General features: G+C 52.7%; 1 protein-coding gene across 12 annotated transcripts in view; it reads left to right on the top strand.

The window, feature by feature from the left end:
* The window catches only part of DAB2IP (DAB2 interacting protein), a 190,099-nt gene that overhangs the window by 80,212 nt on the left and 83,729 nt on the right, over nucleotides 1-26,158 (top strand). For 11 of the 12 annotated variants that reach the window (XM_072960051.1, XM_072960054.1, XM_072960047.1 and 8 more), the window contains one exon: nucleotides 8,972-9,075. In XM_072960051.1, coding sequence (XP_072816152.1) covers nucleotides 8,972-9,075 — 104 coding nt within the window. Of the gene's footprint in view, nucleotides 1-8,971; nucleotides 9,076-9,169; nucleotides 9,191-26,158 lie in introns of those variants that run through there. The other variant, XM_072960058.1, reaches the window with a different exon arrangement.

The following is a 26,158-nucleotide window of genomic DNA, read 5'->3' on the forward strand; positions in this document are numbered from 1 at the left end:
AATTGTGTTCTCTTACCCACAAGTTTGTGTCTAAATCTACTTTTTGGACTTTCCGGATCCGCTTTCTCGAACTGGTCATTTTGGCTGTGCTTGCTTTTGATGCCATTTGTTTTGCTTGCCGATTTTGTTTTGCCTTCTGCTTCTTTTCCTTTTTTCCTCTTCGGATGAATTCAGAGGGTACAATTTGTTCTGAATCATTATACCACTCATTTCTATTTTAATTGTACTATTAGTTTTTGGAAGGCCGAATTATTCTTCATTCAGTAAAAGGTACAGTTCCCACCCACAGCCCGTCTCATTCTCCAAAGAGAACCTCTGATAAGTTTTTGAGTATTGTTTATGATATGTTTGTATGTAAGTGCACACATACAAACAGAAAGCAAAACATATTAATTTAATCACACAGACAGCAAATGTATTTCAGCCTCAAGAGTCCGTGGTGAGCCTTTGCAGCGGTTTTTATATTTCTGTGCCTCTTGCCTCTAGATTGCTGGCCACTCTCTCAACTCAGGTAACACTGGATATGAATACATTTCTGCAGTTACTTTCTCGGGATGGCAAATCTCAGCTGTTTACACACAGATACGATTCCATATATTTCAAATAGGCTGTTTATTAACTTCATATTTGGAAATTTTTACAGATGCTTAGGCAATTGCAAAAACAGGGCAGAGGAGTTTCCATGTGTCCTTCCCCCGAGTTTCCTTCTGATTGTTACATCTTATGTAACTCTGATACAATATCCTCCAGCATCAGTGCCCTCCAGCCGAAGACTCACCAGGAACACGCCTCCAGCTGATCAAGTTGGATTTATTATTTATTGCACTGATGGGGAACACACACCGTGGGGAATCACGGGCCATCTCAGTCAGAGTGCAGTAGAGAGAACCTACTCTAGGATTTGGGCTTTGGTTGGGTGCTTTGGGAGAAGTCTAGGGAAGTGGGGTTCACTCTGGATTGGCTGTTCTCAGACAGCTGTAGGGGTAATTCTGTGCTGGGGTACTTTAAATCTTATCTCCAGGGAGAGGAGGCCGCACGAGGATAAAGCTGTCGTTGGTAAAGAAGCCAAGGTGGGGGGACGTTTGGTATTGTGTGGGTGGCACGGTGACCTGGCTTTTGTCGGTTGCTTAGACAAAATGATGAAGTGGCTTTGTTTTGCCTCACTGCATCATGGTAGCCTTGTCTGAGGTTGGTATCCTGTGAGATCGTTTATGTCCAGAAGGAGAATAGTGTGGCATAGATGTGAACGTCGGGTCAGCTTCTGGGCGTCAGGGCTGCTTTCCTTCTTGCTCTCTCATCTTTTCTGCACATTGGTATGTTGCATGTATGTAATTCTGTGTCATTGTATCACGTGTGTAGATTTGTGCAACCACCACTGTAATCAAGATACAAGACTATACAAAACTAGTATTTGTTTTATATATTAAAGTGCTCCTATATTGGGTGCATATATGTTAATGAGTGTAATATCCTCATCTTGTATTGCTCCTTTGATCATTAAATAGTGTCCTTCATCTTTCTTTATGGCCTTTGTTTTAGTCTATTTTTTCTGTTACGAGTATTGCTATTTCTGCTTTCTTGTCATTTCCATTTGCATGAAATATATTTTTCCATCCTCTCACTTTCAGTCTCTGTGTGTCCTTCACCCTAAATTGGGTCTCTTTTAGGCAGCATATTGTGCGCTCTTGTTTTATTATCCAATCTGCTACTCTGTGTCTTTTGATTAAAGCGTTTAGTCCATTGACATTTACAGTAATTATTAATAGATGTGTGTTTATTGCTGTTTTGAACTTTGTTTTCCAGTTGATTTGGTATTTCTTCTTTGTTCCTTTCTTTTCTTTTTGTGGTTTGATATATATATATATATATATATATATATATATATTTTTTTTTTTTATTAGCTTGGTTTCTTTTTAGTTTTTGTGACTCTGTTATGTGCTTTTGGTTTGTGGTTACCCTGTTTTTCAAGTATGTCAACCCATTACTGTATCTGTTTGCTTTAGACTGGTAGTCATGTAGGCTCAAACACATCCTAAAAAGAATGAAGGAAAAAATGTACAAGACTATTCTCTCACTACAAAGATCTCTCTCGTCCTGCCCTTTTATAGTTACACCCACCTACCTGCCCCCTACCATCCCTAAACCCTGGCAACCACTAATCTCTATATTTTCCATCTCTATAACTTTACCACTTTTAGAATGCCATATTAATGGGATCATGCACCATGTGACCTTTTGACATTGGCTCTTATCACCAAGCATAATGCCCTGGAGATCTATCCAAGTTGTTGTATAATTCAACAGTGTGTTCCTTTTTCATTGCCGAGTAGTATTCCACGATATGTGTATTAGTTTCCTACTGCTGCCATAACAAGTTAAAACTTAGCAGCTTAAACAACATAGATTTATTGTCTTACAGTTCTGTAGGTCAGAATTCTGGCTTGGGTCTTTACAGGACAAAAAATCAAGGTGTTAGCAGGCTGTGTTGCTTTCTAAAGACTCTAGAGAAAAATCCATTTCATTGCCCATTCCTTCTTGGCAGAATTCAGTTCCATATGGTTGTAGGACTGAGGCCTCTGTTTTTCTTACTAGTTGTCAGCTGAGGGATGTTTCCAGTTTCTCAGTGGAGGTCACCCACATCTCTTGGCTTGTGACCCCCCCTTCTATGATTCCTCTCATGTTTGGAGTCTGTCCTGCCCCTTCTTCCATCATCACATCTCTCAGACCCATCCTTCTGCCTTCCACATTTAAGATTATCCCTACCTGGATAAAACAGGATACACTCCCATCTCAATGTCCTTGACCTTAATCACATTTGCAGATTTCCTTTTGCCCTATAAAATAACATTCACAGATTCTGGAATTAGGGTAGACTTCTTTGGGGGGAACATTATTCTGCCTCACACACTATGGTTGTACCATTGTTTAACCATTCACCTATTGCAGGAAATTTTGGTTATTTCCAGTTTTTTGGCTATTACAGATTTTTTTTGTATTAGCTTGGTTTGGATGTTCTTTTTCTTTATTGTTGTATGTATTATGGTAGCGGGGGAGGTAATTAGGTTTATTTTTAGAGGAGGTACTGGGAATTGAACCCAGGACCTCATGCGTGCTAAGCATGTGCTCTACCACTTGAGCTATACCCTCCCCCTTGAATGTTCTTTTTGTATTAGCTTGGTTTGAAGCTGCTATGAATGTTCTTGTGAAAAAAAAAAAGTGTAAGTGAATTCCATTCTGTTTCCTTTTGCAACTTACTTTTTCCACTCAACCTCATGTTTTTGAGTTGGGTTCATGTTGATCTTATAAGACTGGGTCCTTTGCAGTGCCAGTGTGTTCTGTGTAAACATTGCACCCCAGAGTCCTACCTGATTCCACCGAATAACTGCCCCAAGGAGCAGTCATCCATCCCCCATTGGTGGACATTTAGGTTGTCTCCCACATTCTGCCCCTACAAGCAGTGCTGCAGTACACATCTTTGTGCAGATCTGCATGGGCAAGGCTGAAGCACTTTTTCAGACTGGACAGGTAGAAGGGGAATTTCTGGTCCTGGATTGTATTTGTATGTGTCAGTTTCAACTAGCTGTTTTCTAATTGTTCTCAAATCCTTTACCCTCCACCAGCTATAATGAAACAGTTCCCTACATCCCTGCCAACATTTGGGGTCATTATTCTTTTTCAGTTTTTGCCTGTCTCAGAAGTGTGAAATGATACCTGATAGTTTTAATTTGCATTTTCCTGATCACTGTTGAGGTCCAGCATGTACATATACCCCAGTCTCGCACCTCCTCTTTCTGCAGTGCTGACATCTTCTCTCTGGCTGCTAGGATCAGAGGTTGCTGCCTCTACCTGTTTTTAAGCATTAAGATCTGGGCAGTGCAACTCAACAACTGAAATTTGGTGTCTTGTCTGAAATTACAGGATGTTCCTCAGGCCTCCGTGTTTCCATGGGAACAAGTAACAGTCATCCTTCATGATTAGGAGGTATCCATGGCAACCAAGCCAGCAGCATTTGAATGAAACCAATTTTATTTTATTTTATTTTTTTTTTGTAAACACATGAAGGTTAAAATGCATTTCTCTGACTGTGGCTTCCAAGGATGGGAAGGCAGTGTGGTCTGCCTGTTTAAAACAGACTCTTTTGACCTCCTTGTGGAAAGGGGATCCAGGATCAGCTGGTCTTGTGACCTCATTTTGTGGACTGAAAGTCCGAGAGGTCGTGTGGAGGTCACACAGTGAGTCTGAGCTGAGGGAAGACTCCTGGACCAGTGCTCCGTGGTCTGGGGCAGACTGGAGGCTGGCTGGATCTCCTTTCCCCGAGGTCTGTCTCTGGTGATGCACCTTCATGCTGCACCATGTTAGCAAACTCACTCAACTTCTCTGGGATTCTGCTCAAACCAGCTGTGTTGCTTCGAGCTTGAGGGGCATAGCCCCAGCCTCCCAGTGTCTGCTTCCTCAAATTAGAAAAGACTTGCTGCTAAATCAAAAGCCAAATGCAGCTGTGTTTTTCGAGGCAGAGTTAGAACTCAGGGGGTCAGCCTTCTTTGCCTGTGTAAAATAAAGAGCCGGGTTCTTTTTTCTTTTTCTTTTTTCCTTTTCTTTCCTTTAAATGGTGAGAAATAGAGCCAGTCACTGCTCTTACTCCCTGACTCACTGGATTGATTTTAACTCATGAGCTCAGGGATGAAGAGGAGCTGGCCCGGAGTCACACAGCAGAGTCAAGGTTAACCCCGATCTCCTAGTTCCAGCCTGGTGCTCCTCCCCCTACCCCATGCTCCAGGCACCTTCACCCTTCTCTGAGCCCCTAAGTATGGGTTTGTGGGGACAGTGTAAGGGGCTTTCAGCATATAGTCTCGCTTCTTACCGGAGGGAACTTTAGAGGAAGATACCTTTGCCTCTCAGAACCTCAGTGTATTCATCTGGAAAGTGGAGCTCACCATAGCTGTCCAGGTAGTTATGTGGGGAGTGTATTTAAATGGGTCCAGAACATGCTTTCTCAGTGGGGGCAGTATTGTCCTTAAATGTGCAAAAAATTGATTTTTGGAAGGCGAGGTGAAAAAAATCTCACTTTTTTTCTATATAAAGATTGATATAGTATACTCATGTGTACATCTATGGCATTAGAATTTTGTTGGGTGTGAGGGGGAACTGGGGAAAAAGTGTCTAAAAAGATTCCTTAGGGGGGACAATTAATAAAAGGTAGAGAGAGACTGGTCCATACCCCAGGGAGCCATGGGGTTTTGTGTTTGGAGCTTGTATTGCTGGCTCCTGGGGGAGGCTGTTTGGGGTGTTGGGTCAGGAGAGAGCCTCATGTGGCCCGGCCTCTGCCCCTATGGTTCAGCGTGACCCTGGGCATGTGATGGCTTCCTGAAGGGCCTGATTGCCCATCCTTATGGAAAGGGGAGTCCCACCAGCTCTGTGAGCGGGGCCTGGTTCTCAGGCAGCCAAGATCCCGCCTGGTGGATCAGCAGGGGTCCAGCGGGAAGCAGATGGCACTTACATTAGGATGGTTGGAGGTGTGGGCGGGTGTGGGGAACCATGAAGAGGCGTGCAGGACCCCAGAGCTAGTGATGGCTGTGGCTGGTCCTCTGAGGCTTGAAGGATGGAGGAGGAGAGCCTGGTTACCAGGAGGTGAGAGCCCAGGAGACTGGGTCATCCTGATGGTAGTCGGGGCCTTTGGTGGAAGGATGCGGCTGGCCTAGGTGACCCTCCTCCCTCCCCAGTCCCCCACTAGGGGTCCCCACTGGCCAGACCCCATAGAAGCTGGTTGGTCCTGAAGCTCGGTCAGCCTGGTACATGTGGGTCGGCCCCCTGGAGCAGAAGGTGGGGTGGAGAAGGGTGGAGAATGGAACTGGGGCCAAGCAGAAGCTGCCCAGAAAGGTACCAAGGTTCCCCTTCCTCTGGAGTGCTGGGCCCTGCCCTGGGCCTGGACTGGGAGGCTTGAGAAGTTGAGGGAAGAGCGGGCCCCTCATGCAGGAGGGAGAGTGGACTCCCACTCCGACCTGCCCTGCAGCCTCCATGCTGGATTTCTACCTTCTGATGTAGATGGGGAGGGGCCAGATCTTTGTTTAATTTGAAGAGTTTATTTGAGCAAAAATTGACTTGAATTGCACAGCACCAAACCAGAAGTGGTTAGAAATGCTCCCCAGGGCTCCTGAAGTGAAGTTTATGGCTACTTTGGGAGCACCCAAGAGGGCCTTTGTTATATATCTACTGGGTTAGGGGCCAGTGGACAAGAGCCTGTCCTTTGGTCTCAGTTTCCTCATCTGTAAAATGGGTGGTTGGACCAAGCAACCTCTAAGAGCCTCCTGGTTCAGACCCAGCAGACAAGGGTGGTGATCTGCACAGGTTGGTGGGGTATCAGTCTTGACCTTAGAGGAGAGGCATCCTTGCTGGGCTCCTTGTGTCCTGTCAGGTGCCTCCTTGTATCCCTTGCCTAGAGGTGTGAGGGCTCACCTGCCCAGGAGGAGGCAGTGAAGCTGTGGCCATTTTGTGTGTGTGTGTGTGTCGGGGAGAGAGGGTAGTTCCTTCTGGAGGCTGAGGGCAGTGCCTCACACATGGGTGGGACACAGTAGTTAGTTAGGGTGGACCCCCAGGTAGAGGTGATGAGAGGTGCTGGGGTGGGGAGGAGAGAGAAAGGCAGATGGAGAGCAGGAAGAGATTTCCTGGGGAAACCTCCAAAAAGAATGGGTCTCCCCTGGAGTGTGACTAGCAGAGACCGTGGAGGGGGAGTGAGGAAGGTTCTGAGTAGGAGGTACCACAAGGGAAGCAGAGAGGCCGTAAGGGATGGCAGTCACTGGGCTGAACAGGAAGCTTTTCTGGAAGAGGCGGCCCAGGGCTGGCTAGTCCACATCCGGACCCGATTCCCCCTCTGCCCCAGGTCTGCCTGGTGGGCAGCAGGGTCGGAACCCATCCCTGCAAGTGGCCCACTTCCTTCAGTCCTCAAGTGGCTTTGCCTGCTTGCCCACTGGCCAGGCTCGGCACTGGCCTGTCCTAGTGGGGTGCGGGGCTCAGCTCTGTCCTTCCGCACTTCTGAGGACCCCTGTCCAATCCAGCTGCAGGGGGAGAATGGGCCGGAGACTGCAGCACTGCCCCCGATTGCCCATTCTGCCTTCTGGGAAAGCCTGCTCCTCATCGTCTGTCCTGTGTGTGTGCACGTCCACGTGTCCACACATGCACATGTACCTGGGGAGGGATCTGAGCCGGTACGCTTTGGAGTATGGACATCGCTGTGAACGTGTGTGTGTACGTGTGTGTGTGTGTGTTTGCTGGGCGTGCGCGTCAGACTCTGAACCCACTGTGTTCACACGTACCGGGGAAGTCTCCGCCCTGTCCTTTTTGTTCCTTGTGAGTCAACAGGTCTTTCCCAAGCACTCCCCACGCACCAGGCTCCATGCAGCTCTGGGGATATGGAGATGCAGCTGGCTTAGACGTGGGCATTAGGAGATTGTCGCCACACACACACACACACACACACACTGTATCTGCAAAGTGAGAGCCTGGAAGCTGAGAGCTGGGGGCGGAGGAGGTTTCCAAGGGTTTCCTCCAAAGTGTGCTGGGTGGGTCAGGCGGGGAGGAGCAGGGAGGGAGGAATCTGTGGGGGCCACAGCCGGAGCACTGCACAAGAGGTGGCCAGTGCCAAGCCCGGTATGGGGGGACCAGTGAGGAAAGTGGCCAGGTCCACTGGCCTGGCTGTTTAAACAGGTGTGCCCAAGACACAGCTCAAAGTTTTGAATGAGCTGTCACCATTTAAAATATTTCATGTTAAAATAGTATTTCATATTAGAAAAACACCCCATATTTCCAGGTTCTCCTGAACTGTGGGAAGCTCTGGATGCACTGGGCCCCCTATTGCTGTGCCAAAATAACCAGCTGGAGCTGAGCAGCTGGCCGATGCTCTTGACTCCGTTACCTGCCTGGCCCTTGCACTTTTCTCAGGTTTAAAGCCTCTGAAAGAGAAGGTCCGGATTGGAAGCCAGTGATTACAGAGGCTCATGTTTGAAGGAACTGCTTGTATACCTCCAGTAACAGGGAGCTCATTATCTCACATCACAAAATGTGTAGCTTGAAGTGCAGGTTTGGGAAATCTTTCTTATTTAACTTTTTTTTTTTTTTTTGGCAGGGTGTGTGTGAGGCATAGTTAGGTTTATTTATTTTGAGATGAGGTACTGGGGATTGAACCCAGGACTTCATACATGCTAAGCATGTGCTCTACCATTTGAGTTATACCCTCCTCTACCTTAGGAAATCTTTTTAAAAAAGCTGTGGTAAATTAATTTGAAATATATACATGAAATGTGCCTCTTTAACCGTCTTCAAGTGTACAACTCAGTGGTATTAAGTATATTTACAATGGTGTGCAACCATCACCGCCATCCATTGCTAAATCTTTTCCATCACTCCAAATAGAAACTCTGAACCATTGAGCGATAACTCTCCCTGCTCCCCTGCCCCCAGCCCCTGGTAACTCTAATCTACTTTCTGTCTCTATGAATTTGCCTAGTCTAAGTGTTTTATATAAGGGGAATCATACAATATTTGTCTTTTTGTGTCTGGTTTATGTCATTCAGCATGTTTTCATGGTTCATCCAGGTAGCAGCACGTATCAGAACTTTCATTCTTTTAATGGTGCAGTTACCTTCCATCGGCTGGAGCTATCGCACCGTATTCACGCATTCATCTGTTGAGTTGCTTCTACCTTTTGGCTCTTGTGAATAACGCTGCAATGGACATTTGTATAAAGTATTTATCTGTGTCCCTGCTTTCAGTTCTTTGCAGTATAGGAGTGGAATTGCTGGGTCATGTGGTTATTCTGTCTAACTTTAGGGGGAATCACTGAACTGTTTTCCACAATGGTTGTACATGTCTATGGGGACCAGCTGTCTGTTGTCCAGGCCTGGATGGGAATGACAGGAGGGCCTGACTGGGTGGCCTTGATTATCCCTGCTCACCCTCTCTCTCCCTCTGTTGACAGAGTCGCCCCAAGAAAGGCCGGGCTCCCGGCGCAGCCTGCCCGGCAGCCTCTCGGAGAAGAGCCCCAGCATGGAGCCCTCAGCAGCTACGCCGTTCCGGGTCACGGTAACTATCTCTGCGTCACCATCGCCACCTGGGCAGGGGTGCTGCCCTGCGACCCCGTGGCCCCACTTCCTGGAGCCTCACGGACCGGGAGAGCATCCAGCCTCCCCTGTTCTAGGTATCCGATCGCTTAGCTGCTCCCCTCTCTGTGGCTCAGCCCCGCCCCTGGGGGCCACATGGGGGTCCCGTCCTGCGAGGGAGGGGGCAGGCCGAGGACAGACCTCTGGCCCTGCATGCCTCAGGGCCCAAGAGGAACTGGCCTGGGAAGGGGAGAGGCTAGTTTTAGGTCCGAGCAACACACGCTTACGCGTGCGCACACACGCCACGCTTCCTTAAGATGCACGCTTTTTGTTTCCACATTTTAATATCTCTCATAGTACAGTCCGTGGTATGTCCTATTTAATAGCTGTGGTTTTTTCTTTCTTGGTGGCGCATAAAATAATGCTGTATCTTCCAAGGGTGATGTCTTAGACCTGACAAAACACAGCCTGTATAGCTAAGCTATTGATTATTGTAGTCCCACCAGCACACACTTTTTTGTTACAAACCTAAACAACTCTGTGGAACTAGAACCCAGTCACCCTTAACATCGGACACTCCACGTTCCTCTGCGTCCTCGCCATCCTTCCGCGCGCCGCAGTTTTATGTCCCTTTATGCCCCCATTCAGCACGTTACCGTGTGCCCCTCTGTCAGTGCTCTGCCAGCCACCGGAGAAGTAGACAGGGGGAGGAAGCAGACATGTTCTCCTCCCCCGAGAGCTCACAGTCTGCAGGGGAGATGGATGTTTGATCATTTGTTCACTCATTCATTCATTCATTCAGCTGTTTTTCTGGCAGGCCTGCTGGGTGCCAGGCACCATTCTTGGCCACTGGGGCTGAGTGAGAGGAGCTGGCCAAGAGAGTGCCAGGTGGAGAAAGGCCCTGACTTTACATGAGCCCCTGAGCTCACATTCTTGTATTGGAGCCATGTGCTGTGAAGGAGAAAAGGAAACTGCTGTGATGGGGAAAACTAGGCGGGCTTCTTTGAGGTGGCGCGGTGGGTAGGTGATAGTTGAGCTGAAGTCCGAGGGGTGAGGAGCCAGCCCTCTGGGGAGCAGAGGAAAGAGGGTTTGGGGTGAAGGGAGCAGAGAGGACACAGGCCTGGCTGGCACTATATGGTGTGATATAGGGGTTCCAGCTGAGCTGGGAGTGGGCTGGGAAAGGTGTCCTCTGGGAGCTGACTTTTGAGCTAGGTCTTGAAGGGTCCTTAGAAGTTGGGCAGGCAGGGACAGGGAGAGAGGGAGTTCCAGGTAGAGAGAACAGCAGTTGCAAAGGCATGGAGGCACACTAGAAATTGAGGTGTTTGTGGAATGGTGAAATGCTTGGTGGGAGTGGAGCTGAGGGATCTGGAGGTCAGGGTAGGAGATGAAGCAGGGAAGCTGGACCGGATCTGGTCATGTAAAGCCTTGAGTGTCAGGCTAAGGGGATGGGGCCTCCCCAGGGCCACTGATTCTCCCTTCTGTCTGTATGTCATAAAAATGCTCTCAAAGTAGATTCGTGGGTCCTCTCAAGATTTCAGTGCAGTGGACCGGGGGCAGGGCCTAGATATCTGCATTTTTAACAAGCTCCTCTAAGAGGTAGTTCTGGGCCCCAGGCTCTGGATCGGATCAGCCTCCAGGCAGTGAGGAGAGGGAACCTGTGCTGAGAAGGGATTCCAGGTCACTTCCCTGAGTGAGACCAGGGCCCCTGGGAGATGGTGTCCAGCAGCAGGGAGGACCAGGAGGCTGGCACCTGGGAGGCTCTGATAGAATCAGCTGGAGCAGGGACCAAGACCTGCCCTCGCTGTCGTCCCCAGGGCCACGGCCTCCAGGGCTGAGCCATCAGGGTTCCTTAGGGAGCAGTGACTAATCATAATGCAGCCCCCTGCACTGTGCTCATGGTCTTACCTACGTGATCTCTTTTAATCCTTGAGACAACCTGGAAGCTGATACTTCGATCACTCCATTTTACAGATGAGAAAGCTGAGGCTCAGAGAGGTGAATTCACTCAGCCAATCTCCAACGGCTCATAATGGTGGAGCCAAGATTTGGGCCCAGGTCTCCCTGAGCCCAGCACGTGAGCGTGCACTCCTCTGGCTGGAGAGGAACCAGAGGAGGGGAATCCTTCCCCTACACCCTCCCGGACTGCCCTCAGCATCGCTTTTTACCCATTTCCCTTTCCTTTGCTGCTCTAATAGGTGTCTCATCACACCTTGAAGTTGCTGTAATTTGCAGCTCTTTAATTGCCACCTAGGCTTGTCTGTTTCCCTGTAGTGGCATCTTTGCTGTTTCCTGGTGTAGAAACCACCTGTGGCTCAGAGCCAGAGCCAGAGCCAGTCTTCTGAATGACCGGGCCCCTGGACACGCAGTCCCGCCTGCGCGATTAAGGTCTGCAGGATGGAAAGTGTGTCCAGCCATCGTTTTACCCGCTTCTCATTGCAGCCCTGAGGGGAGGTACCATTAGTGTCTACGTTTCACAGATGAGGGAACTAAGGCTCAGAGAGGTGAAGTCATCTGCCTGGTGTCACACAGCCCCTGAGTGACGGAGCCAGGCGTGGAAACCTGAACTGCTGGACTCTTATGATTTGTGTCCTTTCCCTCAACCCCTTGGTTTTTCCTGTGCAGCAGTTAAGGAAAGGGGTGTGAGTCAAGTTTCTGTCTTGGGCTGGTGCTCAGAGCTGCGGGCACCAGAGAGCTCAGAAGTAGGGATCTGGGTTCAAATCCCAGTTCTTCCGTGACCCCTTTAGTTACTCAACCTCTCTGAGCCGCGTGTCCTCATCAGTCAAGTATGGAATGTCTGCCCTTCTTTGAGGGACTACGGTGGACCTTTGGGTGTACACACCAGCCCAGGTCTGACCCATGGTAGACACTTTATCCATGAAACTCATCATTATCCTCTGAATTGCATTTCCTCTTTTGGCTCCAGAACAGTAAAGATCTGGGGAGGCTCGGGGTGGAGGGCAGAGGACTGGGTTTGGAGGGAGGAAGGTCAGAGATGTGTCTGGCCTGGGCCTTAGGGACAGACTTGACACAGATCCTGTGCAGGACCAGAAGAGTACCTTCTTCCCTGCAGCCTGAACTCACACGCTCCCGTGTGCTCCCACAAGCCACATTCTCACGCGCTCGGCTGCCTGCTGCTCTGTGTAGCCCCGCGAGGGAACCCAGGGAACATGGCTTTGCCTGGGGGATGAGGGGAGATGCCACAAAATGTACTTGAATAACTGTCGTCTTCGCTGCCATTTCAAACCCAGGTGACGGCATGTCACCACCTCTCACAGGGGTGCCCTTTGGCGATGATGCAGTTTGATGGAGAATCGAAGCGCGGTCTATAGGACTCATTCTGTTCACCTCCATCGTGCAAACTGAGGCCCAGGAGGGACTGCATTTAACCAGATCACCACCCAGCTGGGGTCACTTCTGAGTCTGGGTGGCTTGCACCCCCACACATGGTCCTTACTCCTTCTGTGAGTCAGCCTAGGACTATAGCCACCCCACAAGGCATCCAGGGCTCAGTGCTGGTCCCACCTCTACCTCTCAGAGACCACGTGACCATGGGAAAGCCTCGGTTTACCCTTCTGTAAAACGAGGGGAGTGGACTTTGTGGTTTGGGCATATAGTAGACACTCAAATGTTTTCATGTGGTAACTGAGAGAAGGAACCATAAAGTCAGCAGACCTGGGGTTGAGCGTCATACCAGCTTGGTGACTTGGGCAAGATGGAACTTTTTGCCTACCTGGTACAACTTCCTTCTACCTACAGGTGGAGTTGGGCGGTGGGGGAGTGGTTCCCCAGGACCACACGGTGCTAGCAGGCCTAGTAGGCCAGTGCATGCCCTGAGAGCTGTGCAGGGACCCTGGATGAGGGCAGGATGGGAAGGAGCTGGGAGCAGGTGACCAAAGGGACTCCCACCCATCTCTGCCCTTCAGCTCTTGGACTCCAAAGAGATGGCGAGGCTGAGATTCAAACCCAGGTCTGTCTTCTCTGCAGCCAGTAGGGAATCCTGGAAGTGAGAGAGGGTCAGAAGCAGGGAGGCCGCAGGCTGGGGGCCTGGATCTGCACAGACTGTCAGGCTAGGTCACCGGCTCTGCGTGTTCCTATCCCCCTTACTGAAACCCAGGGACCTGTGGCAGCAGCCGGCTGCCCGCCCCACCTGCCATCCCATATTTGAGGAATTCATGGCTTGATTTGGGGGCTAAGGACATGGTGACCATTCCCAGTTTCCCCAGGAGTCCCCTCAGCCTGCCGCCCTCCCCAGACCCAACCTCCCCTGGCGTGGGCTGGGACCTCACCCTCCGCCCCCCTCCCTGCTCCCATCCTCTCCCATCGACCTTGAGGGGAACGCTCACAGGGCCCCGGTGTAGGAGATGGCAGAGGCTCTGGGAAACTTGACAGCCAATTGATTCCTCCTTGGGAAGTTGAAAGTGAAGAGTCGTGTTTGAAGGTTTAGCTGAAATTAGGTCTCAGGGCTATTTTTTGTGAGATGGAGACGGAGAAGTGTCAGGAAGGGGAAGGCCCAGGGGGCTGGTGGAAGCTGCAGATAAACTCAGTATCAGTTGATTGCAGATGCTTCTAGAAGTGGGTCTCAGTTCCTTTCAACCACCCACTTTTACTAGATGCTCAATTGTGTGCACCCTAGGTGGTCCTGATGCTGTGTTGGAGGTATGCCTGGGGTGCTGTGAGAACCCAGGACAAGGGGCAGTTACCTCTGGCTAGCGAGGGTAGGGAAGAATTCCTAGAGGAGGGATCTTTGGGGCTGGGCTTTGATGGATGTGTAGGAGTTTGTTAGGAACAAAGGGAGAAGAGTATTCCAGTTAGAGCAGGCTCTAACTAAAGAGGAACAGTGGCCCTGTGTGATTAGATGATGTTGGTTGAGTTGGAGACATGATGGAAAGGAGCCTAGAGAGAAAAGTGAGTGGTGAAGCCTCTGGACTTTCCCCTATAGGACACAGGAGTCAGAGGGGATGATGACTGAGAGTGGAGTGGGCAGGCGACTCTGGGTTGTGGACTTTAGGTTCCCCCAGCTGCTCACCCTTCTTCCTGTTCCTGTGGCTTCCCAGCACCCTCCCCCTATTTTAGCTGTTTTTTTCTCTCTCTCACATACACAGAAACAGGTACTGACCACAAGCATGCAGGATTGTGGGTGACTCCCCCTAAACCTTCTGTGGAAAGGCTGTTGGAAATTAACTGGTCCAACCCTTCCCCTATGGAGGAGGGACTGAGGCTCAGAGAGGGGAGGGTCCTTTCCCGAGGTCACACAGCATGTCTGGAGCAGGACCTGGAATTGAGCCCAGGTCTCTCCTTTTCCCTGTCCAGTGCTCCTCATGCTTTGCTCCCTCCTGCCCTCTCTTCCTTGCAGCTGAGCCCATCTCCCCACCCCATTATGTTTCCTGGGAGGAGAGGGCTGAAAGGAATGGACATGAATGTCTAACTCCCCCTGGGGCCCTTGATGGCTCATCAATACACTGCCACCTCCTGGGCTGCCTCTCTGCCCCCACTAGTGCCCCTTGTCAGCGCTGGGGGTGGTGGGAGGAAAAGCCGGTCAGGCTCCCAGATCAGATGAACCAGCTCTGTCACTGCACAGATGGGGAAGCTGACGCCCAGAGAAGGTCGGTTTACCTAGAATATCTGCTGGGCCTCCCTCCACCACTCCAGGCTGCTTCTGGCCCATCTCAAATGCACATTTGCATGGGACAGTCTATGTCTGTGGCCCGCAGGCTGGTGGAGGGATGTCAACCGTGCCACGTGGCTGACTGACAGTCGGTAGTACTGGACCCTGGATTGGGCGCCCCCGTTCCTCCTGTGAGACCAATGTTCCTTGCTCTCATGGGCCATGTAAGCTGGAATCTCCCAGCGTGTCTGGCCATTGTTCTGCAGATGAGAGGGTTGGCGGAGAGATCGGGCCCTGTACCCTCAGCCCTCCTCCTCCTCTGGCTTTCATGGAGCCTCATTGTTATCAAACTGTTCAAACCCAAAAGGAAAATTACTATCATTTTGGTCTGTGTCCGTTTGGCCTGTGTCTGCCGTCGGTGGGGAGAGGCCCCCTTTCCTGCAGCAGGAACCTTGTCACAGGCAGCCCAGGCGCAGAAGCCGGCCAGGGCCGGCCAGGGCGGTCTGCAGGGCGGGAGTGTGGGACCAGGGGCTCTTCAGAGCCTCCTGAATCGAGGCCAGACCAGCATCCGAGGTATTTGGCAGTGTTGGGAGGCTGCCTGCCCCATTAATAAACAGGAAGGTGGTTACATTAGCTCTGTTTTCCAGATTAAGAAAGCAAGGCTCAGGGAGAAGGGACTGGCCCAGGGTCCCACAGCTGGTGAATGGCGCAGGTGGAAGTCAGAGCTCTGGTCTGCAAGTCCTATTGTGGCTGTGAACTGAATTTCCTCCCTGTCTTCTCTGCCTTCCTTTATTTCCTTTCTTTTAATAAATTTTTAATCACCAACTATGTGTCAGGCCTGTGTGGGGCACTGACACAAATAGAATTAAAACATAATTTCTATCTGCAAAAATACGGCGGGGTTAATTGGGGCTTGATAAAGTAATTTCCAGGCAGGTGAGGGGACAGGACATTCCAGGCAGTCAGGATAGCCCCTGGCAAGGCCAGCGGATGTGAAAGAGCATGAGCAAGCGATAGCAGAAACTGGGAACAATTTGGGGGGCTGAATTGTGAGGAAGTGGCTGGAGTATGAGGGACAGGAGACCCACAGCTGCACACAGAGCAAATGGGATAGGAGGCTGTATTAACAGGAGTATGGAGTCCGCAAGAGGGAGGTGAAGGTGGGCCAGAGCTGGCCAGAGCAGACCTGGAGTGCAGTGTGTCCAGAGCAGCATACCTGACCAGGCTGGGAGAGTCTGGAGCTCCTTCAGTGAGCAGAGACGGGGACCAGTGTTGGGGAGGAGTGAGGGAGCAAGCAAACTGCTTTTTCTCAGGCAGGTTGTCAGGACCCCATCCCTGCCCCTGGGATCTGAGTCTAGGATGCCCTTATAGGGGTCCCTAAGGGCAGAAGAACCCATTTCAGGGGCCCTGGAATCTCCTGCCTCATTGCAGGAGGTGCCAGCTTGGCTGGGGCAACTTGGGAGGGAGGATGGAGAGGGGAGTGAGGACACTCCCTGCACCCTCACCCACTTCTGCCCTGGGGTCCTCCAGAGGTACCTCCAGGACATCCCTGAAAGTTCCCTCTGGGCTGCAAGGAACTGCAGGAACTGGTCCCCACTAAGGTGTCAGTGGCTGACTCCCTAGTCCGGGTGTCCTAAGTTCCTTGCACAAAAGGAGCCTTATTAATTGGAAGTTTGAGTCACTCACAGTGGAATGTCAGGCTCTGTGACTGGCAGGTGGAATGCTGTTTGGGGGCCCTTCTCCCTCTCTTCACATCCCCCTCGGTCCTGGCTCTTCCCATATGTCTACTTGGGATGGGGCAGGATTTGAATCTTGGCTCCACGGCTCCCTGCCCCACTCTGTGGCATCACTCAGGCAAGTTGCCCAACTCAGCCTCTCTTTCAGCATCTGTAAACGGGCACAGGAGCCATTAATTCACCGGGTGGCGGTGAAGGCTCAGGGTCAGGCACAGGGAAGCCTTCAGCAGAGTTCACGCCCCGCCCCGGCTTGCGGGTGGGCGGGGCTCACTCTACCCGGCACCTTCCCCAGAGCCTCGGGTCCTCCCAGCTACACCTCTCATTTGCTCTCCCCTAATGACACTGCCCCTGACAGAGCTTCTAGGGCCCAGCCCTGGCACCAGGAAGTGGAGAGGAAGTGGAGGGGTCCCCAAGTTACCAGACACCAAGATTCCAGTTGGTGAGTACAGGGGGGAGCTGGAGGTGTCCATGCAGGATGGTTTCTCCCCAGTTGGGGGCAGCAGAGGGCAGCGAGTGGCTGCCTGGGCAGCAACTCCCAGAGGAGAGAGGAAATCCCAGGGGTTTGAGTGCCTTCTGCTCCCTCTCTCCCGGCCCTGAGGGGCCACAGGGGTCTGACTGAGCTAAATAAGCCACAGAGTCCACTGTCCAGTAGAGGGAACGTCTCAAATCAGGAGCCCCTGTGGGCAGCTGGGCCTGGCGCTGGTGGCTGAGTTGCCAGGGCTTGGATTGACCAGAGAGCTGGGGCACCTCTGAAAGGGGACCCTCATCAGGGACTTGGAGGGACCAAGGTCTGGGGCCGAGGTAGCCTTCCAGCAGGAGGAGGGTCACGGGCTGAGGCGGGCCAGCATGTGGGCTGCGGGGCAGTGTCTCAGCATCTTGGTCCCCAGGCTGGACCAATAGTTGCTCCATCACACTTGTCCTCTGATGGTTTGCAGGCGTCTTGTTCCAGCCTCACCACCGCTTTTGATGGGGAGCAAGACAGGCCTTCTGGGAGAGGCAGGATGGCGGTCAGAGCTTGGACACGAAGTTCAGCTGACCTGGGTTCGAATCCCAGCTCTACCAGCTCCTTGCTGTCTGCATAATGGGGAGGAGTCATAAAACCTGTTTTGCGTGGCTTTTGGACCTGAGTCTCCCCGTCTTCCTGCCTCCTCTTGTGCTGCCCCTGCCTCCAGCTGGCCCAGCCCCCCAGGGTCTGAAGGTGTCTGTGCAGGGCAGACACCCTGGGGTAGGAGGGCACTGCTCCCCTCTTCCCACCCCACCCTGTGGCCCCTGCAGGCCTTCCCATCTCCCAGGGGACCCAGGAAACTGGGTGTAGGGCAGGGCTTGTCTGCCTTAGCTCCTTACCACACCTCCCTACCATATGAAAGCGAAGCCATTGCCTCTGTCATACCCGGTGGCATTTGGGTTGGATTGCAGACATTATTATAGCTGAATCTTCGGGCTGGAATTGCTTCCAAAGCCAGGAGGCCCTCTTTGGAGGTGGCAGCAATGGCATCTGTTTCTGACACGAGGGCCTGAATTGGGATGAGTGAGTTTTTCTGTGGAATTGCCTGAAGAACATTTAAATGAGCCGCGGTTGTCACTGCCCCGCGGCAGCGCCTTAGACCGCTTGCAGGAGGTGGGCTCCGGCTCCCCGGTGGGCGGCGAGGCCCGAGGCCTGTCCCAGCCTCTGTGACTTTGTACAGGCTGGTCCGACCGCCGGCACTTCCTCCCCGTTTTCCTTTCTTGAGAGCTCCTTCCCGCCCCCGGGCTCCCCCTCAGCTCTGGCAGGCAGCCGCTCCCCAGGCTCCCCATCACAGGCGCTGTGACCTAACCGTCCACCAGACGTGGTGATGTCTTTCTCAAGGGCAGTGACTGTGTCCGATTCATCTGAGCCCCAGCATCAGGGCAGCGCCTCACCTGTGGCGGACACCCGATGGGCTTGTGGGGTGAAGGTGTGTGAGAGACGCAGGGAGGGAGTGCATTCAGTGAGTGAGTGCAGGGTGAGGAGAGGAGGGGCGCTTCCATCTCGCTCCTGAGAGCCTGCTGAGCTGAGCCTGCTGGGTGTCTGAGGCTGAGTGGTCACCAACTTGGGAAGAGAGGTCAGGACAAGTCACCCAGACCACCAGTCTTGCCTTGAAATTGACCTTGACTCCACCCCGTGGGTTCCCATGATCCCTCAGGGGCAGAACTCCCAGGTGAGCCTGGTCTGCAGGGCAAATCGCCATCACCCGCCAAGGAGGAGAATAGCCTATAAAATCCTCTTCCCAAATGGTGCGTTTTGTCCTGTAGTGAAAAGGGCTTTTAAAAGCACTGCTCACACAGGTGGATTTATGGGGCTGCTGCCAGCCTCTTGTCTCTGCCTCCCACTAGGGTTCACAGGTCTCTGGGACTGGAGCACCCTGGGGTCCTGGTACTCCCTGAGGATCTGTGGTCCAGGGACAAATAGGATAGCTCCTCTTCCCTGCCTTGCTGCTCTGGGGAGACCCCTGCCCCCCGTCCCTGCCATCTGGGTGCCTGGAAGGCAGGGTGGGGCAGTCTGACCCCACAGAAGCTCCTAGTGGCCCAGCACAGAGCCTGAAGTCCCACCATCAGCACCTTTTCTTCTGGCAACTTGTTGTCTCCAGAAGGTCCCCTTGTTGTCACCTGCAAATGGGTCACTGGGAGAGGAAGGATGGCATGCCCAAAGTGAAGGGATTTAGAGATCAGCCACACCAGTCCCCCTCATTGTACAGGTGGGGAAGCTGAGTCGCAGAGAAGCCAAGGTGCTTGCTCAGAGCCTCACAGTGCAGTAATGAATCATGGAAGGGCTTGGGCTCTGGTGCAGACTACCTGGGCTGAACCCAGCTCTGCCACTTCCTGGCTGTGTGGCCTTGTGCAAGTAGCTTAACATCTCTGAGCCTCCATTCTCCCATCCGCACACTGGGTTGTGAGAATTAAACAAGGCAATCATGTCTAATATAGTGCCTGAAGCTTAGACAGAGCTTAATAAGTACATCTGGCTGAGTCTTACTAATGCGTTGGAACAGTCCTCATTATTTATGAATAGGAGAGCTGGATTCTGAACCCAGATTTCTTGAGTCTGTGCATGGTTTTCTTGCTGCTTCTGCCAGGCAGCCTCTGTTGAGAGCGTTCACTCATGCACAGTACACAGAGCACAGGACAGGGACGTTTTGATGGGGAATAAACAGTGAGTCACCTCAGGAAGACTGGCCTGGTGTTGGGGCCTCAGTGGCAGGGCCTGGAGGAAGGCAGAGGGAGAAAGCTGAGACCCTGCAGGGGTGTGGCTCCCTGATGAAGTCCGGTTTTCCTGAAACAAGGCGGCCCTGGGTGCCGGACTTTCCGCCCTGAGGTCAGGGCTGGCCAAGGGCTTAAAGAGCTGATGAAGTGTTTGTGGCTGTCTGGACCCCTGGGGTGGGCTTACAAGGCTAAGGCAAATGTTGGCCAGCAAGGGGACTGATGGGGCAGGGAGTCACTCCTGGCTGCTCTGGGTTCTCACATCCCTGCTTGAGACCTTAGGAACCAGTGTCTGATTTCTGTTCACTGATGCCGCTCAGTCCTGGGCACTGGCAGGTACCAGGGGGGTCCTTCTGACACCCTCATTTCCTCCTCCCACCCTCACACCCCCACCCTCTTCCCCACTGCATGCTCCACTCCCTCTTCTAGACTCCTTATGGGCCCCCTGACCTGGGTGTCCTATGCACTGGGGAGGGGGTTGTGTGCCCCATGTTATGAGCCTGGGCTTGGGTGTGTAACTTTTGTGGTCACTCCAGGGGCTTCCAAACTAGCCACATTCGCTGCTGTCCTAGCTCCGCACCGTTGCCTGTGCTGTGATTCTGCCTGGAATACCCGTGTAGGCTGCCCTGCCCCAGGTAATCTCAGCAAGCCCACACACTACCTCACCTTCAACGTTCCTATTATGCCCTCAAATCTACCTCCTCCAGGAAGCCCACCCAGATTGACCCCAAGTGGAATCCCTTAAAAAGCCTCCCAGAGCACATTCTCTGCCTTTCTCCTTTTTTCTTTTGTATCATAAATATTTGTTAATTCATTTAGGAAGTATTTATAGAATAATTGCCAGGTGTCAGGCACTAGGGACCCAGGTTGCAGTGGCCCCCAGAATCCTGTGGGGGAGGGAGGCATGAAATAAATACATGTATAACTACAACAGTGATAGGTCTGCAGGGTGATCTGGACTAATCTGAGGAGAAGGCTGAGGCGAGATTGAAGGGTGTGCAGGGCCCCCTGGGCAAAGGGGGCCTCTGTTCCAGACAGTGGCAACAGCCTGTGCCAAGGACCTGTGGCAGGAGAAGCTGGCAATTTCAAAAATGCCACTGAAGCCACTGGGGCCACAGCCCAGGCGGGAGATCAGGAGGGGCCTCAGTCCTCACCAAGGAACTCAGCCTTCATTCCAGGAGCCGTGAGGAGCTGTGGATGGAGGTGGAGCTGGTTAGTGTCAGAATCTTATCTGCTTTTTCAAAGGTCCCACTGGGTGCCCCTGGAGAATGACCAGAGGAGGCTGGCAGGGTTGGAGGCAGCCAAAGCAGCAGGGAGGTGCCTGCCGGTGCCTAGGACACCTCTCCAGCTGGACCGTGGGACCCTTGAGGGCAGAAAGCCAGCCCTTCTCAGGGCTCAGCGCGTGGTGAGGCTCAGGAAACACGCCCTGAGTGAGCTGGTGACCAGCCGCCTTCTCCATCAAAGGCGATTTGGGTCCTAGAGATTGCTTCGGAAGTTCTGCCCTCTATTTCCTTCTGGCTAATTTCTGGGCTGGCCCCTGGTGGCCGAACAAAGTCTGAGCAATAAAAACGATGACAGTGATGATGATAGTAGCGAGTATTTTTCCTGTGTGCCGGGAAATGGGCTAAGTTCTTTCCATGCGTGACCTCACTCAGCTCATTACAACAAACCGTGAAGTGACTACTGTTGTCCCTGTTTCACAGAAGAGGAAACAGGCTCAGACAGTTAGGTCACTGGCCTGAGGCCTGTGGCCTTTAAGTCAGTGGTGGAACCTTCTGCTACCATGCCTCTTGGGGAAAGGGGAGGGGAGGTATCTGCATTCCACCTGGGGATTCCTAGAGATCGAGGTAAGTCTAGGACCTAAAGATGTGTGTCAAATGGTAGCATTTCAGGTGTGGTGATGAACAGAAGGAGAGGTGCTTGGGGCAGGGGTCTCCAGCTCTGGGGAGGCGTAGGGCCCTGCAGAACACCCTGCCAGGCCACAAGGCTTCCAGAAACCACACGTTCAGGGAGCTGTGAAGACAGTTTTCAGGGTGTGAGAGAAGCAAATAGGTCGTCGTTGGAGACTGGCACAAAGTGAGGCCCTGCCCGCAGAGCAGGCGGCATTGTGGTGGCAGCAGCATGGAGCTGTTGTCCCCACCTTGGACCCAAGATCTGGACTCCCGGCTCTGTAGAGCTTACCCAGCCACGTTCCCTTCCTGCTCTGGCTGTGAACGTAAGCACACGTGGGCCAGCGTGTTTGGCCTGGCTGTCAGCGTAATTCCGTGAGTGCCTGATGACAGCTGGGTGTACGTGTCCACTTGTGAGCCTATCTCAGTATTTTGTATGTTTATGTGTGTGTTTCATGGCTGTGTATGTTCAGCGTGCACAAGCGTTTGTGTGTATCTGTGTGTTTACGCGTGTGTATCTGGTGGTGCTGGGGAGACTTACGCTTATATGTGCATTTCTTTGTGGCCACGCCCCCGCCATGTGCCCCATGCATGTCCTTGAACTTGGGTGTGTTTCTGGCCCTGAGTATTTCTCCACGTGAGCATGTTTGGGGGTAGTTATCCAGGAAATACACTAATGCAAGAGTGATCCTTGAGCGTCAGGCTTCAGCCCTCCCCTGGCTCTCATGGCCTGTGAATTGGTTCTCTTTGTGTGACCTGAGTAGTCCGGCTGCCTTCTCTGGGTAAGGCGGAGTGTGGAGGTCTTCCGTTGAAAGGAGCGCTGGCAGGGGCTTAGGGAAGGTTCTCTGGGCCTAGGGTGGCCTGTGAGTAGGTGGCCACCAGGAAGGCACCAACTCGATCCTGGCTTAACATTCCTCCCCTCTTTCACCTGTTACAGTGCCTGAAATCCCACCGTTACTGAATTATTCTCCAGCCGGGACCCTCTTTGATGGTGCATACCTCCCAGGGGAGGAGGCCACGGAGGCCTGGCAGCTTGCTGAGGGCAGAGCCCCAGGAACAGAGGAAGAGGGCAGGAGGAATTTTGCATCTGAAGGACTCAGGCAAAGCCACAGAATGTGCTGGTACTGCTAGTGCCAAGCGTGGGAGAGCCCAGCTGTGGAAGGCAGCTGCTCTAGCTTTAGAGAATCATCAAAAATCAGCGCCGGAAAGGAGCTCGGTGATCACCCAGCCCAGCTCCTCGTAATACAGATGGGAAGACTGAGGCCTGGGAAGAGGAAACACAAGGAGCCTGGGAGGCTCTAGAAGTGTGCTGGCGTTCAGAGAGCACCAGGCAAAGATAGAGGGAAACTAGATTCTGCCAACTGCACTGCTTGGTGACTCTGGGCCTTTGGTGCCTCGTCTGTGTCATGCAGGCATTGGCCTGGCTGCCCGCCATGGCCCTCCCAGCTCTCACCCTGTGACCCCAGAAGCAGGACTGCGCACCACCCCAGCCCTCTCCGGGAGCCTGTGCCCGGGTGGGGGGAGATGTCCTTACCAGCCTGCCAAGGTGTCAGGTCTGCCAGCCGGCCTCTGGGCGCAGCAGATCTCCTCTCCTGGGGCTGAGAGGCGCTGATACCTGGATGGGATCTTCCCCTCCCTTTCCTGTTTATTTAGGTGTGCTTTTGGCATTTGCATACAGCCTCTGAAAGAAATTGAGAGACACGCCTGTGAAAACAGCCTCCTTCTTTGAAGGATTTCTGTTTGGGTACAGCCCTGAGAAATGGCCATGGAGGAGGAGCTGGGGCTGGGCCGAGGGAGGGCCACGGGGTTCTGCTTCCACCCTGAGTACTGTCTCAGGGGCCCAGGGTGGGCAGCTGAGGGCTCAGTGGGAGTCAAAGGCAGCTCAGGCCCACCCACCTATCTGCAGTGACCCAGGGTCAGTGTGAAAAGGGAGAAGGTGATGAAGGCTGGATTGAGGATGCAGAACCAAATAAATGCAGTTGGGGGAAGGACTGGTCCTTGATAGAGCACATCCTATGTGCCAGGCATGGTGCTGAGGGCTTTACACTCAGGTGAGAAAGTGGCTCAGAGACCAGTGGTGACATGTGGCTCCCGGGTGCCCAAGTGGTGGTGCTGGAATGCAAACTCATGACCCCCAGGTGCTGCCTTCTGGGTGGGAAGTGAGGCACACGCGAGGATGGGCCTCAGCAAGTCTCCCCTCCCTGAGCCTCCAGGTCCTCACCTGTGAGCCCTGGGTGATAGCCCTGCACTCAGGGAGAAGCACCTTCCCTTTATTTCTTTTCCGCAGGCCCAGCATGGTGCCTGGGGCGCGGGGAGGATGGGCTGAGCAGTCCATTCCCGTTCTGGCCTTTGACTCATGCGTGAGTGTGTGCGCGCACACGTGTGCACATGCATGCACAAGTGTGCATGTGTGGCACTCGGGAGTGTGTAAGAGTGGTCCCTGTCCTGCCCACCCCAGGGGCTAGAACTCTCCTGGTTACAGCCCCAGCTCTGCACCTGACAGCTCAGCCACTTTCAGCAAGTGGCTTAAATTCTCTGAGCATGTGTTTCCCCACTTGAAAACCCCAAACACCCTGAATTCTGAAGCACACGTCCTCAGGAGGATTCCCCATAGGGGCATCAGGCTCTCCCAGGCATCCCCTCCTAGGGAGGTGTTCAGTGAGTGCCCCGGGCAGAGTGACTTGGCAGGGCTGAGCTCGGTAACTGGTCATTTATCATCATCCTCATCACCTGGAATTGATTGAAATGGTGAATGAAGAAATCATGTGTCTGGAATTCTGAAAGGCCTTTGAGCAAGTCTCCCAGAACTTCCTAGAGAAGCAGCATTGTGAGCCAGGGTCAGCATGGTGGCGGAGAGCCGGAGTGTCAGGAACAGGGATGGGGGAGCTGCTGAGAACTTGCGTCCTTCCAGCCAGAGACCCCATGGCGCCTCTGTCCTCCACTCAGGACTTTCTTGCACTTTGGTCACTGACATGGATGGAAGTCCAAGGGGCCTGCGGATCAGCTGGGAGGGAGGATGTCTGCACGGGCAGTGAGCTGTCACAGAGAGGGACAGAGGCTACAGCCGCTGTCCACACCCAGTCACCAAAGGGCTGGGGGTGGTGACACCAGGCAGCAGCCTCTTGCAAAAGCCCCTGGGGCCCTTGCTGACCTGTGGCAGCAGTGGCTTGCAGTGGCACAGCTGCCTGAGAGGCGCAGGGGAGCGGGGCTGCTTTAGCAGAGGCAGAGCGCCCCGTCCTTGGCCCCCGCACACTGTGCGGGCGCCTCGCTGAGCTTTAGGCATCAGCGCCTGCTCCCGTGAATGACAGCTGAGGCCCCCGCCTGAGCAGCCCTGCCTGGCTGAGCACTTTGAACCTCCGGAGTCTCTGTGAGGTTGCATTAGAAGAAAGTGCTTGTTTAAAAGAGTTCAAAACTACCAAACTGAATGGTATTCTGTGGCTCTGGGACAATTTTGCAAGCACGTTCATTCACTCACCAGGCTTGTGTGACACCAGCCCTGTCCCCGCTGCCATGTTGCTTTCAAGTCCCTCGGGGAGTCCAGACAGACTCCCACCTGTGGTGATCACACACCTTCTTGGGGCAAAAATCAGGGATTGTATGAGATCCAACATCGGTATAATAATAATAATAATAAACACTGGTAGCTACTGTGTTTCGTTGCTTAGTATTTACCTCTTTACTGTGATACCTTACCTCACTTAATCCTTCCTACAACCCTACAGAGTAGATACCATTCTTAGCCCATTTTACAGATAGGGACACTGAGGCTCAGAGAGGTCCAGTCACTAGCCCACAGCTTATATGAATCAAGATTTGAACGCAGGTGGGTGAAAGGACTTGAGCTGGCCTGAGGGGTGTGAGGGGCCGGCGTATGTGGTCAGGGGTAGCCTCCTGGAGAAGGTGGGATGAAGTCAGGCCCTAGGGGTGTGGAAAGAGGGGGTGTCCAGAGCTTTCTGTGTCCTGCTTAATCCTCACTGCAGTCGCTACCCATTTCCCAGAGAGGTAAAGGGCCTTGCCCACCACCTCGTGGCCAGGGGTCTGTGGAGCTGGATTTGAGTCTCGTTTGCCTGCCCCCGTTCCGAGCTCTCAGCCGCTGGCTGTCAGCAGGCTTCACCACAGTCCTAGAAAGTGAGCATTAGGAACCCCGTTTTACTGCAGAAGGGGACATGATTCGCCCACTGCCCCTCGCTAAAGGTTGACTTGGGTCTAGAATGATTTTTTGATTTGAAGGCCAGTAGGTTCCTCTTCCCGAGTTTGGGGCTGCAGCTGCCTTGAGAAATCATGTCCCAGGACCTGCCCATGAAGGGATAGGAAAAAAGGCTTGCCTCCCTTCATCCAGGGCTGGGTGAGGAGCCATCCTTGTCCTTCCATGCTCTGAAGGAGGTCAGTAAGCAAGCTGTGAGGCTGGGCAGAGCAGGGATCTGGAGTCCAGGGTCTTCGATTAACCTTGCTGTGTGATCGTGGGAAAGACCCTTTCCTTCTCTGGGCCTTATTCACCCTTGTAAGTCTTTTGGATCTGAGTCCCCTTCCAACTGTGGCTTTCTGGGATGATGAGCATTTGTTAAGCCTGCCATGTGTAGACCCCTAAGCTGGGTCCTCTGGGAACACAAGGTCCTTCCG

Source organism: Vicugna pacos, chromosome 4 (genome assembly GCF_048564905.1).
Source record: "Vicugna pacos chromosome 4, VicPac4, whole genome shotgun sequence".
Taxonomy (NCBI): domain Eukaryota; kingdom Metazoa; phylum Chordata; class Mammalia; order Artiodactyla; family Camelidae; genus Vicugna; species Vicugna pacos.